The sequence below is a fragment of the Oryza glaberrima genome, chromosome 2 (genome assembly GCF_000147395.1).
Source record: "Oryza glaberrima chromosome 2, OglaRS2, whole genome shotgun sequence".
NCBI classification, from domain to species: Eukaryota; Viridiplantae; Streptophyta; class Magnoliopsida; order Poales; family Poaceae; genus Oryza; species Oryza glaberrima.
In genome coordinates, this window is record NC_068327.1 from 1,891,618 (window position 1) to 1,908,503 (window position 16,886).

General features: G+C 46.7%; 2 protein-coding genes and 1 pseudogene across 2 annotated transcripts; 1 reads left to right on the top strand and 2 right to left on the bottom strand.

The window, feature by feature from the left end:
• Positions 1 to 7,765: 7,765 nt before the first annotated feature.
• Positions 7,766 to 8,822, bottom strand: LOC127764117 (uncharacterized; annotated as a pseudogene).
• Positions 8,823 to 10,017: 1,195 nt separating this feature from the next.
• LOC127764115 (uncharacterized) lies at positions 10,018 to 11,133 on the bottom strand. Its single transcript, XM_052288950.1, has one exon. It carries the CDS (start codon positions 11,131 to 11,133, stop codon positions 10,018 to 10,020), a length of 1,116 nt encoding a protein of 371 aa, XP_052144910.1.
• Positions 11,134 to 12,925: 1,792 nt separating this feature from the next.
• Positions 12,926 to 16,321, top strand: LOC127764114 (protein STRUBBELIG-RECEPTOR FAMILY 1-like). The gene is made up of 12 exons (XM_052288949.1): positions 12,926 to 13,124; positions 13,200 to 13,329; positions 13,472 to 13,543; positions 13,632 to 13,697; positions 13,794 to 13,865; positions 13,945 to 14,010; positions 14,089 to 14,154; positions 14,248 to 14,657; positions 14,845 to 15,050; positions 15,145 to 15,431; positions 15,550 to 15,688; positions 15,769 to 16,321. The coding sequence occupies exons 1-12, from the start codon at positions 13,013 to 13,015 to the stop codon at positions 16,186 to 16,188; spliced, it is 2,046 nt and encodes a 681-aa protein (XP_052144909.1). The 5' UTR covers positions 12,926 to 13,012; the 3' UTR covers positions 16,189 to 16,321.
• The last annotated feature ends 565 nt before the right edge of the window (positions 16,322 to 16,886 follow it).

The following is a 16,886-nucleotide window of genomic DNA, read 5'->3' on the forward strand; positions in this document are numbered from 1 at the left end:
GCTCATTCATCGCCATATCACAGCTTGGATTTTAGCCCACTTGGTTCATCACTTGACCACCTGCATACTGCTATAGCAAGTCCACTGCCAATAGCATGTCGAAGGGCAGCTGGCAGTAGAATAAATTGAGGACGGCAGCATTGAAAAGGATAACACACTCTAGGATCATGGATCGATTGCTTGTCGTGATGGCTAACTACATGAACCATTAAAAAGCAGAAAATAGTAAAATTGGTTGTCCGAGAAAGTAGATGTTCAGAGTCCAAGAAGATAGAACAATCTCCAAAACTCAGAGTATTAAATGCAGATGAAGGAAGAGCATACTTGAACTCCATGAGAGGAGTTGGTGACGCCAAAATGATGACGGAGAAGCAGAGCCAGGCAGTGCCACTTTGCCAGCGACCAACGCCACCAGTGCGACCCACAGTCTTTCTGCCCCCCGCCGGAGGGGCAGCAACGCCTCACCGTGGCCCCTGAGCATGACCGCAACCAGCCAACCAACCAATAGCAGTGGTGAGACATTCTGTCTTGTTAGTGATTCAGAAACATGTGGAGAGCAGACGATACAGATTTATATCTACATAGTACAAAACATCAAAGCATTTAGTACCAAACAAAAAGAAAAGGCGGCATGCCTAAAGAATTAGAGGGCTCTGCAAGAATCTGCAAACTTATCAAAGGTCAATACATGATTTGCAACTGATTCGTTGAGAGAAAGATGAGGGACTGCAAAAGGGTGACATGCATATTTATGATCAGGATGGCAATGAGAAAAATCTGGACTGTTTGGAGCTTTCAGCTTGAGCCTATTGCCAAAAAGTTCACCTTAATCAACAATGTAACTATGTAAGGGCTAAGCCAGGGAACAGAAAGCTAGTAAACTTATTTCACTGCACATGCCCTTTAAAGTTTAGGATGGTGAACTGTAAGAAAATAATATTCTACCTGATTCTTTACCATCACTCCAACTGCCTGACTACCTATAGATGTAGTCCCTCACAGCCCATAGAAGTTCATGTTGGAGTGTATAAAGTGAATTGTCCGCCTTTCCCTATCAGCTTAGGCTTTTAGGTGCAACTGGCTGGTGCATGCAACTTGATATGGTATCAGAGCCAGAGGTCTCGAGTTCGAATCCTGGCTGGCGCGCAATTAAATAAAATAATTGCAGCCCACTCCAATATTCCACGCTTGAGACTTGAGGGGGTCTCGCGTGAGGGGGAGTGTTGGAGTGTATAAAGTGAATTGTCCGCCTTTCCCTATCAGCTTAGGCTTTTAGGTGCAACTGGCTAGTATATGCAACTTAATAGTTCAAGATAAGTACACGACCATACATAGCTTATAGATGACAACAATACCTTGTTGCCTTGAATCACAAAGAAATTTTCACATCTCTGCCTTGAATCACAAAGAGAAATTTTCACATCTCTGACCAAAAGCTCTGGAAACTCGACGGGCTATCCCAATTCTTCTGATCGTACCAAATCACCAGTAGATATTTTTCTGCAGTGTACAGTGACTGGAGCATAGCTCATCGTCATGGCCTGAGAAAAACAAACCCAAAAATTGGGATGGGTCGGAAGAAAGAGGTAAAAAAATTACTCAGTTGAAACTTTACTACTATGGAAGATCGGTGGCTATTGTGTGCAGGGGAAGGATATAGAGGCACTGAGGCAAGGGTGCTGGACAGGCAAAGAGTGGTGGCGTGAGGAAATGCTCGTGCGGGGCTGCGGGCTGCGTTGGGCGGGTTCGATGGGGTGCAGCGGCTAATGAAGAGGAGGGGTAGAGGGAGGCAAAGATCTGGATGCGTGGGCTGAGGGGGGAGAGAGAGAGCAGTGGGAAGGAGCACTGGAGCAGCGACCAGTGGCTCTCTCCCGCAAGATGCAACGGTGGAAGGAGAGGGCAAATGGAAATGTTGACAGAAGAAATCCGATTGTATCTTCAATTTGAAGAGAGGAGCAGTTCGGCGGCCACGATTTAGGGAGGTTAATCTCCGATGGCAGTGATTGCAGGTGGAGTTGAGGTCTGGCGTCCGGCAGCGGTTGGAGGGCTGGTGGCGCCGCGCGTAGTTGAGGGCGGCATGGACTGGGCGGGGAGGGGCACTGACAGATTGAAGATGCGCATGGAGACAGCGACGGCCGACGGTGACCCCGGCTCTCCGTCCTCTCGCCCGGCCTTGCAGACAAGCGTGTAGACGGCGACCCCGACTCTCCGCCCTGTCGCCCGGCCGTGGAGAAGCGGGTGGAGACGGCCGACGACGACAGCGACGGCGACCCTAGCGCCTACGAGTGGGATGAAAGCTCATCGAATACTGTCGGAAACTCTATCCTATCCGTTTTTATTTTTTTTTTTCGGAATCGAAATCGGAATCAGAAATCGAAAACGGAATCGAATATTATCGAATACAAATACGGAGCGAATACGAAGCGAAACGAATACGGTGATGAATATTAATCGGAATATAAAAACCCCTCACTACTCACAAACGATTTTTGCTATTGTGTTTCTAGAATCATGCTCTATCATGTTATTGTAGTTTTACTGCTATTATTTTGGCTTTTTTTCGACTTTGTTTTATCAATTAAAAATTTGAATTTCAAAACTTCAAATGATAATTTGAAGCAGTAAATAAATTCAGCTGAAAAAGTCATGAACATAAAAGTTGTATAACTCATCAAGACATACAACTTTTATTTTGGTCATTTCTTCATCTGACAAAGTGATAGTAACATTGTTCATAAAATTTACATCTCTCTTATAGTTTTATAAGAGAGAGATGTAAATTTTATGAACAATGTTACTATCACTTTGTCGGATGAAGAAATGACCAAAATAAAAGTTATAGATCTTAATGAGTTATACAACTTTGTTGTTTATGACTTTTTCAGTTGAAATCATTTAGGCTGCGTTCGCTTGTGTAAGATAGGGTGAGAAAGCACTTCGTTTTTCGCGCGCACACTTCCCAAACTACTAAACGGTGCGTTTTTTGCAAAAATTTTCTATAGGAAAGTTGCTTTAAAAAATTATATTAATCCATTTTTGAAATTTAAAATAGTTAATACTCAATTAATCATGCACTAATGACTCACCTCGTTTTGCGTATCTTTCCAATCTCCCCGATCTCCTTCTCCTCAAACACACCCTTAGTATTTGAAAATGTTGTTTGAAGTTGTCATATTTTCAAATTCAAATTCAAACTGTTCAAACAAAGTCATATAGAAAAATGACCAAAATAAAAGTTATAGATCTTGATAACTTATACAACTTTCTTACATTTTCAAATTCAAATTTTATATAGTTCAATCAAACTCGGATGTAGAAATGACCAAAATAAAATTGGTAGATCTCAATGAGTTATACAACTTTGTTTTTGAAAACTTTTTCATATAAGTTCATTTAGTATCATAAAATTTAATTCGAAGTTCAGTTTTTCCAAGAAGTCTAATTTGCCTCCTATTTGGGTTGGGCTGGCTTATGTGCCTTATGTGTAAGTCGGATATCTGATGGAAAATACTGGATAATATCCGACGGATATCACCTATACCATATTCGTTTCCATATCCGAATTCGTTTCTAAATTGGAAAATTTCCGAATGTATCCGACTGAAACTATCCGAATTCGAAAAAAGATCCGGTCAGACGGAAATTATCCGAATCACTTTCAACCCTACCTACGAGCGGTGACGGCTGCAGCGACAGGGTAGGGCGAGCGCTTGATGGCTATGGAGACGGAGCAAAGATTCCTTTTTCTTTTTCCATTTTTTCCTTACCGATCGCAGATCGCTATTTTCCCTTATTGGGGCTAATTGGATCGTGCCATTATTATATTTTATATGGTTTTAAAAAATACCGATACTATTCAAACTTGTGCCACTATAATTACACCGTTACTTGATATATGCCACTAATTACCCTTTCAACACATTTTCTAAAATTTTTGGACCAAACTACCCATTGTCTTCCTCCTCCATCCATTCTCCCTCTCTCCTTTTCATCTTCACTCATCATGGATCTGGCAGCTTGTGCATCAATGATTCAAGGTAGTTGGTGAAATGAAAATTTTGGGTGTCACTCGGACATTAATTTGACCAGATGTTGTTGGAAGGGGTTTTTGGACACGAGTGAAAAAACTAATTTCATGACTCGCCAGGAAACCACGAGACGAATCCTTTGAGCCTAATTAAGCCGTCATTAGCACATGTGGGTTACTAATTAAGCCGCCATTAACACATGTGGGTTACTGTAGCACACATGGTTAATCATGGACTAATTAAGCTCCAAATATTCGATTCAATGGACAGCTTGCTGCAGGGGTAAGCGGAGACGCGGAGTGAGTTAATCTTGCTGCTGCTGTTCATCGCACCAACATGTTGCATGAGATGAGCTCCCTTCTCATGTCGGTGTCGACGGCCGGGACGCAGGGAGTCCGGCACCGGACGCGACATTGCTGCTCCAATGCGACCAAGAATAGCCACGAGACACGGGAGCCTTACGTCGTGTGAGTCAGCGTCGTCATTTCTCGAAGGGAGATACGGGCTGAGCGGTAGCTAGCGGCGGTCGTCGAACATGTGAACACGTTCGACCTGATGCAGTCAACGGCGCGCTTGGAGGTGTCCCGTGGAGCACATCGCGGAGCACCGCGGTCGCCTTGCGCCGCGCGAAGAATGCCGCGACCCGGCTCCTTCTCTCAAAGGTTCGACCTCTCAGGGATGTTCGATCAGGATGACGGCGGTGTCGCGAGGAGGAGGAAGGCAACAGCTAATTCAGTAAAAAAATTAGAAAATATGTCGATGGGGTAAGTAGTGGTATGAATTAAATAAGAATAAAATTGTGATGGTATACGTTGAAATAAATCAATAGTAATGGTATATCAAAACCATAAAAGTTATAATGGTATATATCCAATTAACCCCTTCTGGTAACCGCTGCTTACTCAGACATGGGGATTGCTAATTGTATGGACAGATCCAACTCTTGATATGAGCCGTTTGATACATATATATCTAGGGTAAAAAAAGATCTGTGTTTGATGAACTTTATCCATTTTATTTTATATTAGTAGAGATATCCATGGGAGTTCGGTTTAATTCCCCTATTGTGTTGCGCTCCATAAGGTGACGAGTTGGTCTAGGAGCTATACAGTTGTTTCTCCATTGAGCGAGAGGTTTAGATCTTGGATCCACTTGCCATTCACTTAGACTGGTTGCAAGGCCTTGTTTTTCTTTCTAGGAGATCTTTTACTGTGCTTGGAAGGTACCCCAGGTACCTCCTTAACGAATTATTATCCACCGTTAATCTTCAAAGGGTAATTTAGGAACACAAATTTTTATTAACAATGGTAGCTTAGTAATTGCTCAAATCCCACCCATCACCCAATCAATCAAGCCGTCGCACCGTTGATTCAAGATTAACCCTAATCAACCAAGCCAGCGCGTGTGACGGCAGCGACCGGCTGGCGCGATGGGCTCGTGCGGCGGCGGTGACGGCGACCTACTGCTGCAGTGCTGCGTACGTCAGCTGCGACCGGTGGGCGCTACAGGCGCGCGCGTTGGCAGCGACGGTGTCCAGCTGCTGCTTTCGTAGGCGCGTACGGTGGCAGCGAGCGGCGGGCGTGTGCGGCCTCGGCAAGCGGCGGCCTTTTACGGCAGCGACGACTAGTAGGTCATGTAGGTTCCTCTCGCACACGAGCGTTCTAATTCTTCCTCTCGTTTTTCTTGTTTCTCCTGCTGAAACATTTGTTGCTTCTCTCAAAAGTTCTGAATTTGTAAGAATACGCTTTTGCCTTCTACCGAAAAAATCTAATGAAAAATAATTACCATTTTACCCTCCCACCTTCCATACCCAGCCCACCCTTTTACTACCTTTTTCCAGGTACCTTCTCTTGTTTCAGGTACCTTCTCTTTCTGTCCGTTAGATCATTGCAGATCAATAGTCCTAATTAATTTCAAGCATTGAAGAAGACCTATCTTTCTAGGTATTGCGTCATATGTTCTTAGGAAGCCTTCCTTGCGCGGTTGCGCCCATGCCGATCCCAAAAGCGAAGTGTCGTCCCTCCTATTGTTATGGACGGTAGTTGTTGCTGCTAAGACCTGCTTATCCAAGTCATCACATGTTGTTTCTAACCCAACCCACTCGTCGTGCCCCTTGCAAAATCTTCGAGGTTCAGTACCCCCAGGCCACCATATATGGTTGGCGAGAGGAAACTCAACGAGATAATGACTATAAAACGTTTAAAGTCCGATTGTTAAAGGTTTCAAGAAGGAGATTAGACAAGAAAATAAAGAGATAGTAAACGGTAAGGGGTAACGTATAGTGTGGCTTTTAAAAACTACAAAAAACACAATGATAGTAAGGTCCAATATTTTATAACATCTAAAACAATGAAATAGCTATTTAACGAATTTTAAAGAAAATCGTGTCTACCAGATATAGACCAGTAATATATTCGTGCTAAACGCTACGGTGCAATTCTATTTGTCTTTAATTATTTTATAAATTTCATGTTACTAAAAAATATTTTTATATGATTTGTGCATTTGAACTTCAATTAAATTCTATAATTCATGTAAAGTGCAGTATGATATTACGTGGGCACAATAAAACTTTACAAGACTTAACATTTGCGCATGTATACAAAATTCTATAAATTTTTGCCGCGCAATTCACATACAATTAGTTCTAGCCAGTGTCTAATTTCCCTCGGGAATTTTCCGCTAGAATTTCACATCTTATCAACCTGCTAATCTCTACCCATGTCCTTCTGGTGCCATAAACTCCACTCCCACACCCGCCCATAACCCATCAACTCCTTTCCTGGCTAGTGCACCTGGGCCACGCGCAAGTGCCACTGGTGGAGAAGTGCTTTTAGTCCCGGATCGTAACCCCACTGTAGTTCCGGTTTTCCAACCGGGACTACGAATCCGAGACTAAAGATGTAAAGATCTTTTTTTTCTCTTTTTCATTGTTTTTAACATTGACTATTGATTTCACACCATCCCCAAATCATACCAAGAAATCCCAAATCCAAATCATCACATATCACAAAACATCTCCAAATCCTCAAATAGATCATCTCCAAATACATCACAAGGCGGTTGGTGGGGATTTATAGAAAGTAAAAAAAATAAATCCCAATGATAATCATATTTAATTTTTACAATCTCAATTACAATAAAAATGAGAGGCAGCGGGAGTGTCGTATAGGAGTACAATGGTAGAGCCGCCGATGGTTGGTGGGTCTTCTAGAAAGTAAAAACTGAATTCCAACGATAGTTATATTAGATTTTTACAAACCCAATGACAATAAAGAGTATGCGGCGGACGGGTCGTAGAGGAGTACAGTGGTAGCGTTTGACGGGATTTCTAAAAATTATAAAAAAACATGAAACCCAACAAGACAATAAACTCTAAAAACTATAAGGTTCAATTTTTAAAGGTCCGGGCTTCTAAAAAGTAAAAAAAAATAAACCTCAGTGATAATCATGTTTGATTTTAAAATCTCAGTGACAATAAAGAAAGGCGGTAGCGGGCGAGCTGCGCAATTGTGCGGGCCACCCAGCTAGTTTCAGATTATAAGTCGATATTTTATGTTTAATTAAATTTGTACATAAATATATAGTAACATTTACAACACAAACTAGTTTCACTAAATCGATAATTGAATATATTGTTATAATATATTCGTTTTGTGTTGAAAATGTTAATTTTTTTTGATAAACTTAATTAAAATTGAAGCATTTTGACTTTAATAAATATAATCTGAAACTGATTAAAGCACCCAATAATCTATTCCGCTGATAAGCTTCTACATCTCCGACTTGTGCTTGACAAGGCGGAGCACTCCAGTATCGTCGCAGCGCTCCACCTCGACGGCGGTGAACACGGTGAACATCTCCTGCACGTAACAGTCGTCTTCTTCGTCGGTCTCGAAGAACCTGGCGATGCAGAACTTGGCAGAGCCCAGGTGCACGAGGTGGCAAGTGACCTGCGTCAGCGCCGCCGCGTCGGGATCGGTCGGCGGCGTGTACTCCAGAGGAAGAAGGCTGCGCTGCACCGGCTCGCTCCTGCTAAGGTCCGAAGCGGAGAGGACGTTGCCGGCGTCGGCCGAGAGGCCGTAGAAGAGGCCGTGCTCCGGCACGTACTCGGCGAGGCCGGTGAACGGCATCGTCCCCCCACTCGCCGCCGCCGCCCACTGCGCTCCACTCGCCGCGCTCCGTGTGGATCGAACCTGTAGGTGCCGACGCGTTGCTTGGATATCCAGATCTCCGCGCCATCCACCACCGCGTACGATCGAGTCGACTTGGGAGCAGCCCTTGACCAGTTGACCTCGTAAGGAGGCGGCGGGAGATCGCGGCACCACCAGTCCTCGGTGATGCCCCCTGTCTATGGGTTAGAGCGTGGAAGCAGTGGTCATGGCCGCCGGTGAGGTAGTCCTGGGTGTCGTCGAGGATGTAGAGGTCGTCGTCGCCGACGGTGAGGGACACGGCGGAGACCTTGGGCACGGGGAGCGCGGGCAGGGAGCGGACGACGTGCTCGTCGGGGTCGTAGAGGAGGGTGCGCCCCGTCAGGTCGGTGGCGACTATCTTGTTGTGCCTTCCACCAAGAAGCATGAACTCCATCGTCTCCATCGCGCAGACCGGAGGGCGGAAGCTCATCACCGGGCATGGCAGATCGCCGTAGTCCACCGCCGCCGCGCCGTCGTGTGCTCCGGCGTCCAGCGGCGTTGCCGATTTACGGGGGAGGAAGAAGCGCGACATGTCCATGCGCCGCACTGTGTAGTTGCTTTGGACCTGAAGCACCAGATTCACAAATCGCCGGTAACTCATCACTGATCTTCCTCCTCCTGCTCCTCCAAGTCCAAATTATGAACAGGAATCTATATGTATATGCACTAGTTGCATATACGATGATCGATCGATTGGTTGGATTTATCCGAAATTCTTTGTGCTTCGGATGTTATTGTTCATCTTGTTGATTCCAACACATCGAGGCGGCATGAATATCTGTAGCTCGATTTCTCCTTCTACAACAACCAGAAATAATCCAGCAATTATTACTCACATCTCCCACTGTATTACTACTAGTATAACAATTAGGAACAAAAATTGCGTAGAGTACCTGCGGTTTGCGAAAAAATCGACTCCGGATTTACATTTGATTGTTCATCTGAATCCGATCGATATCCACCGGATTTCTCCTACTCCTCCTCCACAACCCGGTTGTATGCAAGCAGATGGACAAGCGAATGAGGCGTTGGGTTGCGGGGACGGAGAAGGCAACGGCCAGTGGTGGCGGCGATTTTTTATTCTGCCTAAGGCCTTGTTTGGACCCCGAAACTAAATTTTAGTCCATGTCACATCGGATGTTAAGATACTAATTAGAAGTATTAAATGTAAACTAATGACAAAATCCATTACATAACTCTGGACTAATTCACGAGACGAATCTATTGAACCTAATTAATCTATGATTAGCCTATGTGACGCTACCGTAAACATATGCTAATTATAGTAGATTAATTAGGCTTAAAAAATTTATCTCGCGAATTAGCTCTCATTTATGCAATTAGTTTTGTAAGTAGTTTATATTTAATATTTCAAATTAGTGTCCAAACATCCGGTGTGACATGAAATAAAGTTTAGTATATAGATCCAAACACACCTTATGTTAGGGTTATGTTTGGGCTCGAATGGGCCGAGGGCCGACTAGGCCCATAAAGCGAAGGATCAAGTTTTGAAGAATCTTCTCCACATAAGAGACATAAATCCTCTGATTTTTCTGAACCCAGAAATAAGAAACACTGAAACCGTCTTTGCCTCCTATATCAGGAGACATCCAAAATAAAATAAAAAATCTTCTTGTTTGTCAGGAAAAGGTACAGATGAGTTCTCCTCTAAACTTGATAGAGATAAAAAGTTCTGCTAGTGTTGAAGCACCAGCATATCCAATGCTACTGAGTTCATCTATTTGCACAAATCTTTCTAAAAAAGACCTACATTTATAATTTGCTTGCGCAAAATATTACAGCACCCATTCCTTAATATGGTCATCGAAGCGATAACATTCTGACCTGTGCTTGACCATCCGCAGCCGGCCTCTTCCCGGCTTCTTCACCTCCACGCCGGTGAAGACGCCGTACGTCTCGGTCTGCGTATCCATGTCGCAGCCGCAGCACACTGGAATCTTGGCCGGCTTATCGAAGAATCTTGCGATGCAGAACCTGCCGGATCCCAGGTGCACCAGATGGGATGACACCAGCTTCCAGTCCTTGGGTGGCTTGAGTTCTCGGTAGAAGTCGCGCGTCGCCGGCGGCTCGGCTGCGCCGGCGAGATCGAACACGCAGAGATGGCTGTTGTTGGAGCCGGAGGAGAGGCCGAACCAGAGGTTGTACTCGGGGACGTACCCGGCGAGGCCACGGAATGGGAGCGTCCAGTCTCCGTGCTTGGTCCAGGCGCGCCGCGCCGTGTCGAAAGAGAAGGTGCCGCTGCCGCTGCCGTCGTTGGTTGACACCCAGATCTCTGCTCCGCCGCCGACCACCGCGTAGGCGCCGATGGCTCCGTGCGCGCCGACGAAGCTGCAGGAGTGGGGATGGTAGGGCGGCGGCGGGAGAGATCGGCAGTGCCAGTCGTTGTACCGGTCGATGCGGCCACCGGTGGTGACCCAGTCGGCGGCGGTGCCGCCGGGCTTGTAGACGAGGGCCTCGAAGCAGCGGTGGTCGGAGGAGGTCGGGTCGAGGATGTAGAGGTCGTCGCCGATGGGGAGGGAGATGGCGGGGAGTCTCTTGGGGTTGGCGAGGGTGGGCGCGGCGCGGATGGTGTCGGCGGCGGGGTCGTACATGGTGGTGCGGCCCTTGTGGTCGACGGCGAGCACCTTGTCGCTGTCACGGCCCAGGAGCATGAAGTGCATGACCGAGGGGGCGCAGAAGGTGATGCGGGGGCGAGGCAGCCGAGCGCCGACGACCATCGGCGCCGGCGCCGGCGGTTCGGGGTGGAAGAAGAAGCGCGACACGTTGATGCGGCGCATGTGGAAGGTGTCCACCATGTATCTATCGCGGCAACACCGCAGGCGGCGATCGTAGCAGCCCTTCACCACCAGATAGACGAACCGCCTCATTGCTTGCGTCCCACCCGCAGCCATCCGTCGGCCGGCGAGACGCGGCGCTATTGACGTAGATAGGGCATCGGCCTTGTGTGGGCTTTGGTCCTAGGATTGATGGGTCGTAGGCTTCGTGGGCACCACCGCCTCTCTGGGCCGCCGGCCCTGTGCACCAAACAGCTCTGAATGGAATAAGTCTATTTCGAGCCCCTTAAGCCTTGCCGCAAAACCTCGACTCGTTCAAAGCGTTTTTTGGTTGACGTTGGCACTGTTATATTTGGGGGAAAAGGGAAAATATTATGGCCCTACTCCCTCCGTAAAAAAAAAGTCTAATTCTAAGGATGAATTGGACTTTTTATGGGACGGAGGGAGCGTGTTAGTGAAACATCTCCATGTGCGCGAGCAAGGATGCTGAGGACGGTGATGCTGAAGGCCGAGCGATTTGTGAAAATTGAGAAAAACAATAGCAACAAAAAATTGCGTAGAGTACATCCAATTTGCGAAAAAATGGACTCCGGATTTACTTCCAGCCGCCGGAATCGAGTGTTCATCTGAATCCGATTGATATTCACCGGATTTCTCCTACTCCTCCACAACCCGGTTGAATGCAAGCGATTTTTTAGGAGAATACTTGCAATCGAATGTCCGATATCTAAAAAAAACATCAGTCGGTTAAAATAATGCAGCTGACCAACAAGTGAAACATTAATTTATAAATGGTAAAAAAAAAGCAACTGAAACATTTAAAAATTGTATGAAACACATTGAAGATACACGTTGAAATATGTTGCTATCACTTATGAAACAACGAGAGTTAATAGATTGAAACATATATTTTTCTTTCATCAAAATATAATCGTGTGATATCTTATTATAAAGATTTAATTACAACGAATACAACGGTGTGATCGAATCATATATTAGATAAGTAGTTTAGAAGAAAAATTATTTTAAAGATCGCTAAAATGCATGCATGCAAGCATTGATGGAGGGTACTGATAATTATTTTCTAGAATTTTGTAAAACACAATAAAAATAGTTCCTGGAACATATGGATATAATGTATGAAACATGAAGTATTAATAGTTTGAAACTTATATTTTTCTTTAATCGGAATATAATCATATGATATCTTGTTATAACGATTTATTTCCAATAAATATAATGGTGTAATCAGATTTTAGATTGGATGAGTAGTTTAGGAGAAAAAATCATTTAAATTTCGAAGACAAACCCTGATACATATTTGGAAGCACAGGCTTACATGAAGGGTGTTTGATTTTTCTCTTTTGCCCGAACGGCAGATGGGAAGTAATTTCCGATTTTTTATACTGCGGCGAGGGACAAGGACTACAAGACTTATGTTAGGATTACATTTGGGCTCGAATGGGCCGAGGGCCGACTAGGCCCATAAAGTGAAGGTTCAGGTCTGTCTCCCATCTCCTGAATTTTTTTTTTCTAACCAATCCTGCGATTCTTTGTTTCCCCTCCTTTTGCAATGACAAATTGACAATCCTACATGTTGATTTCGTCTAGGAGGGTTAACTTGCGACATTGCTCCAAGAAACGTACCAACAAAAGCAATGGATGCTCCACGCAACTCAGATAAGTTATCCAGGCAAGGAGTAGTGATGGTGGTCAACAGGTGGGTGACCAGAAATTAACATTAACTACAATCATAGCTTAATCCATGCAAATCAACATCTTATCAGCTTTAATTAATTGGCATGATAATGCACATACATTATCAGCTTCGGTAATCAGTGCAAGTTCACTACTGCTTGCTCCATATAAATTGGCACAGAGAGGAGAAGGATCAGGAGTGCACCTGGCTTACACTGATCGATGCTGTTCTCAGTTCTCACCACCATTTTTACCTCGAAGATTTCTTGATTCGATCAGCAAACCAATTGGAAGCGCAATGCAGTTCAGGATGGTGATCTTGGTGCTGCTCCTCTCCTGCTCGCTTCAGCTGCTTCGCGCGTTTCCATTCCCCATCCCGTTCTTTGGCCCCTTCACGAGCCCACAAGACGGTATTTTTTGCAACACTTGTCACCAAGATTTTGATTTCAGACAAGATGATTTTGGTGTGATTTTTTCACTTGCAGTTGATGCGATAAACGAGCTGTACTCGTCGCTGGGCTCGCCTGACCTCCATGGCTGGGCTTCTTCAGGAGGAGACCCCTGCATGGAAGCATGGCAGGGGGTGCAATGCCTTGGACCCAACATCACTGCAATGTAAGTGTAAGCTTAGCTTCACTCTCAATTATGCTGCTGGTAATTACTGATTATTAGAATGCTTGACTCTTATTGATGCCGCTGATAATTACTAATGATTACTCTGAATCTGTAATTTCTGACGAAAGTGTCAACCTGACAGAGAACTCAGAGGTGCAGGCCTGGGAGGGAAGCTGAGTGAGACGCTGGGGAAGTTCACTGCCATGACAACATTGTACTGACTTGCACAATGCATATTTTTTTCATATCTGATATCTCTAGTTCTTGTTCTTGCTTTGATCACTGTGTGATTGTTGAGACAGGGATCTGAGCAGCAACCGCATTGGGGGAGTGATTCCTGAGAGCTTACCACCTGCAGTAAAACAACTGTGAGATGCAGACTGATGTGATGGTTGAGTTCTTCAGAGATCAGCATCTGTGGACTACTGAATACTGATGGTTGTTCTTGGATTGTGTTCTTGCAGGGATTTATCTTCGAATAGTCTCAGCGGCAAACTCCCAGATTCGATGGCGAAGCTGAACTCGCTTTCGACACTGTGAGTATTATTCTCCTTAATTGTGTGCAGTAATGTTCTTTGTTAATCTCTGAAATTGGAATGTGTCTGCAACTTGTAGGCATGTTCAGAACAATCAGCTGACTGGAACACTTGATGTCCTAGGAGATCTTCCCCTGAAAGACTTGTAATCATTTCATCAATCTGTCAAGAAAAAAATAGTATCAATTCACCTGATCCTTTCATGATTTACTAAAAATTTCAGGGACGTGGAGAACAATCTTTACTCAGGACCAATCCCAGAAAAACTGATCAATATTCCAAAATTTCTGTAAATCTTTCAGCCCTCCTCGAGAACAGTAGAATTTAATCTAGTGGTTGGCATCCCTGTCTGACAAAACAGTTGGTTCTTGATTTTGTGCAGGAGAAACGGCAACCATCTTACCATCCCCACGATGCCCGGCTCTTCTCCAACTCCGGCTACCATCCCCGGCTCCCCTCCGACTCCGGCGGCAGCGGCGGCGGCGCCTCCATCAGGTGCTTCACACCCTCCTATATATGTAATTCCGGCCACTCCACAGGGCGCTGCACCGGGTGACCCTCCGAGACACGGCAAGAAGGTCTCGCCGGCGAAGGCCGCCGGATTCAGCATCCTCGCCGCCGGCTCACTGACCATTGCCGTGCTCCTGATCGTCCTCGCCGTGTCGAAACGGCGGCGGGAGACGTCTCTTCATGGAGGATTTCTGAGAGGAGTTGAGATGAGCACTCCGGATTGGAGTGGGAAGCCTTCAGGACAAAGTGCAGTTGTCAAGGTAGACAAAGAACAAAGCACAGGTACAAACACCAACTGAAAACTGGAGTGTTTCCTATCTTGGGCCCACATGTCAATGACACATTAAGAGGCCAGCCTTAGAACAATTATTATTGATCCTCAAAAATTCAGTACATAAAAGGCTACCTTGTGTAGTCATCTCATCTACATTTTTCTAATCATTTTGTTTTGCTGTATTGATCACTGAAGTTGCTGAAGAGAAGGATACCAAGGGCAGCATTTCTTCATATCAGAAGAATGTTCAGGAGAGTTTACAAAGCCATCCTTTGCAATTCAAGTTCACAATCTTCACAGTTGCATCCTTGCAACAGTACACAAACAGTTTCAGTGAGCAGAATTTGATGAGGCAAACCCTGTTCGGAAAAATCTATCTAGCAGAGCACCAAGACATCAAGGTATCTAATCAACTGTACCCTGAAAATTATTTCTTGATCAGTTGTAATCAAGATCTTGTCATCTCATCTCTGATCCCTCTACACCTTATACTAGTTTGCAGTACTGAAGCTTGACGAAGCAATGGCGAGAATGCCGGTGGACGAGTTCTCGAGGATGGTTCAGAGAATCTCTGAACTCCAGCATCCCAACATCGAGGAGCTTGCAGGATGCTGCGTCGAGCACGGACAGAGGCTGCTCGTCTACAAGCATTTCAGCGATGAAACTCTCGACGACATGATCCATCTGAAGAAACTGGCATCATCAGACGATCCTGCTGCCAAGATCACTCTTCCATGGGATGCCCGGGTCGCTGTCGCACTCGAAGCTGCGAAAGCTCTAGAGTACGCCATTGCCATTATCATCTTTAATTTGCTGAATAATTCGAGTGTTGTCTTGCTGCCTTCTGAATCTGAAGTGAGTAATCGATAATCGCTTCTGCCATTGCTGTTCTTGCGTTAGGTACCTCCACGAAGGTGGTCAGAGACAGGTTGTGCACCAGCATTTCAGGCCTGAACATGTGCTCGTCGACGGCGAGATGCGCGTGCGCGTGTCCGGTTGCGGCCTCGCTGCGACTGTGAAATCCGGCTTGGATCTTCAGGTAATCGTTTCGTAGACACCGCTTGATCGATCAGCTTGTTCTTGGATGTGCATCTGATCGATCGGTGCCGGTTTGAGCAGTCGGAATGCTGGCTCGACGCGCTGAGCTACGAGCCACCGGAGGCGGCGGCGAGCTCGGCGGCGGCGCCATGGACGGACAAGGGCGACGTGTACAGCTTCGGGGTGGTGATGCTGCAGCTTCTGACGGGGCGGAGGCCTTACGACGGCGCGCGGCCGCGGGGCGAGAGGCAGCTGGTGGCGTGGGCGAGCTCGCGGCTGCACGACCTGACGGCGCTGGAGAAGATGGCCGACCCGCGCCTCGGGACGCCGGCGCCGGCGCCGGCGACGGTCAGGTCCATGTCGCGGTTCGCCGACGTCATCAGCCGGTGCACGCAGCAGGAGGCGGAGTTCCGGCCGGCCATGTCACAGGTGGTGCAGGATCTGCGGCGCGCGCTGCAGCCTGCACGCGATGCTTGCGGACAGCAGAGTTGCAGCAACTGATTAGTGGCGAAAATTTACTAATCCCACAGTTCCCAAAAATATACTTGTATATAACACCGTATAAAACATACTCTAATATAACACTATGTACTCCCTCCGTCCCATAATATAAGGTAGTGTTTGGTTACAAGGATGGGATAGGATGAACCCACTTTTAGGGGTGTTTGGTTGAGAGGTGAGTGGGACGGGATGGTCCCTAGAGAGAAATATTCCTCTCAGATCCAGGATAAAACGGTCCACCAAAATCAGCCGGACCAATCCATTCCACTTCGACGGAGCCCACGGCGTCAGCTCCTGTAGCCTCTCGCTCGGCTCCGCCGCAGCGTCGTCGCCTTATCCACGTCGACCTTCGCCTCCGCGAACGGCCGTCACCTCGTCCGCGACCGCCTCCGCGACCGATCGCCGCCGCTCATCGTCAGCTCCCACAGCCTCCCACTCAGCTCCGCTGTGGCACCGCCATGGCCGCCCGTCCCTCCCCCGGCACCGCTCCCTCCCCGGGTGCCGCTCCATCCTCCTCCGCCTGCTCCCTCCACCTCACCTCGCCTCCATGACCGGCCGCTGCCTCGTCTGCGACTGACCGCCGTCGCTCGTCCGTGTTCGCCTCCGCGACCAGCCGTCGCCTTGTCCGCGACCGGCCGCCGTTGCTCGTTCGCGCCTCGTCGCCTCCGGGACCGGCCGCCGCTCATCTGCGCCTCGCC

Excerpts from the sequence above, each read along its gene's own strand:
- LOC127764115 (XM_052288950.1), bottom strand. The coding sequence starts at position 11,133 with ATGGCTGCGGGTGGGACGCAAGCAATGAGGCGGTTCGTCTATCTGGTG.
- LOC127764114 (XM_052288949.1), top strand. The coding sequence starts at position 13,013 with ATGCAGTTCAGGATGGTGATCTTGGTGCTGCTCCTCTCCTGCTCGCTT. Across the intron at positions 13,125-13,199 it reads CTTCACGAGCCCACAAGACG|TTGATGCGATAAACGAGCTG; the intron begins GTATTTTTTGCA and ends TTTCACTTGCAG. Across the intron at positions 14,011-14,088 it reads GATCTTCCCCTGAAAGACTT|GGACGTGGAGAACAATCTTT; the intron begins GTAATCATTTCA and ends TAAAAATTTCAG.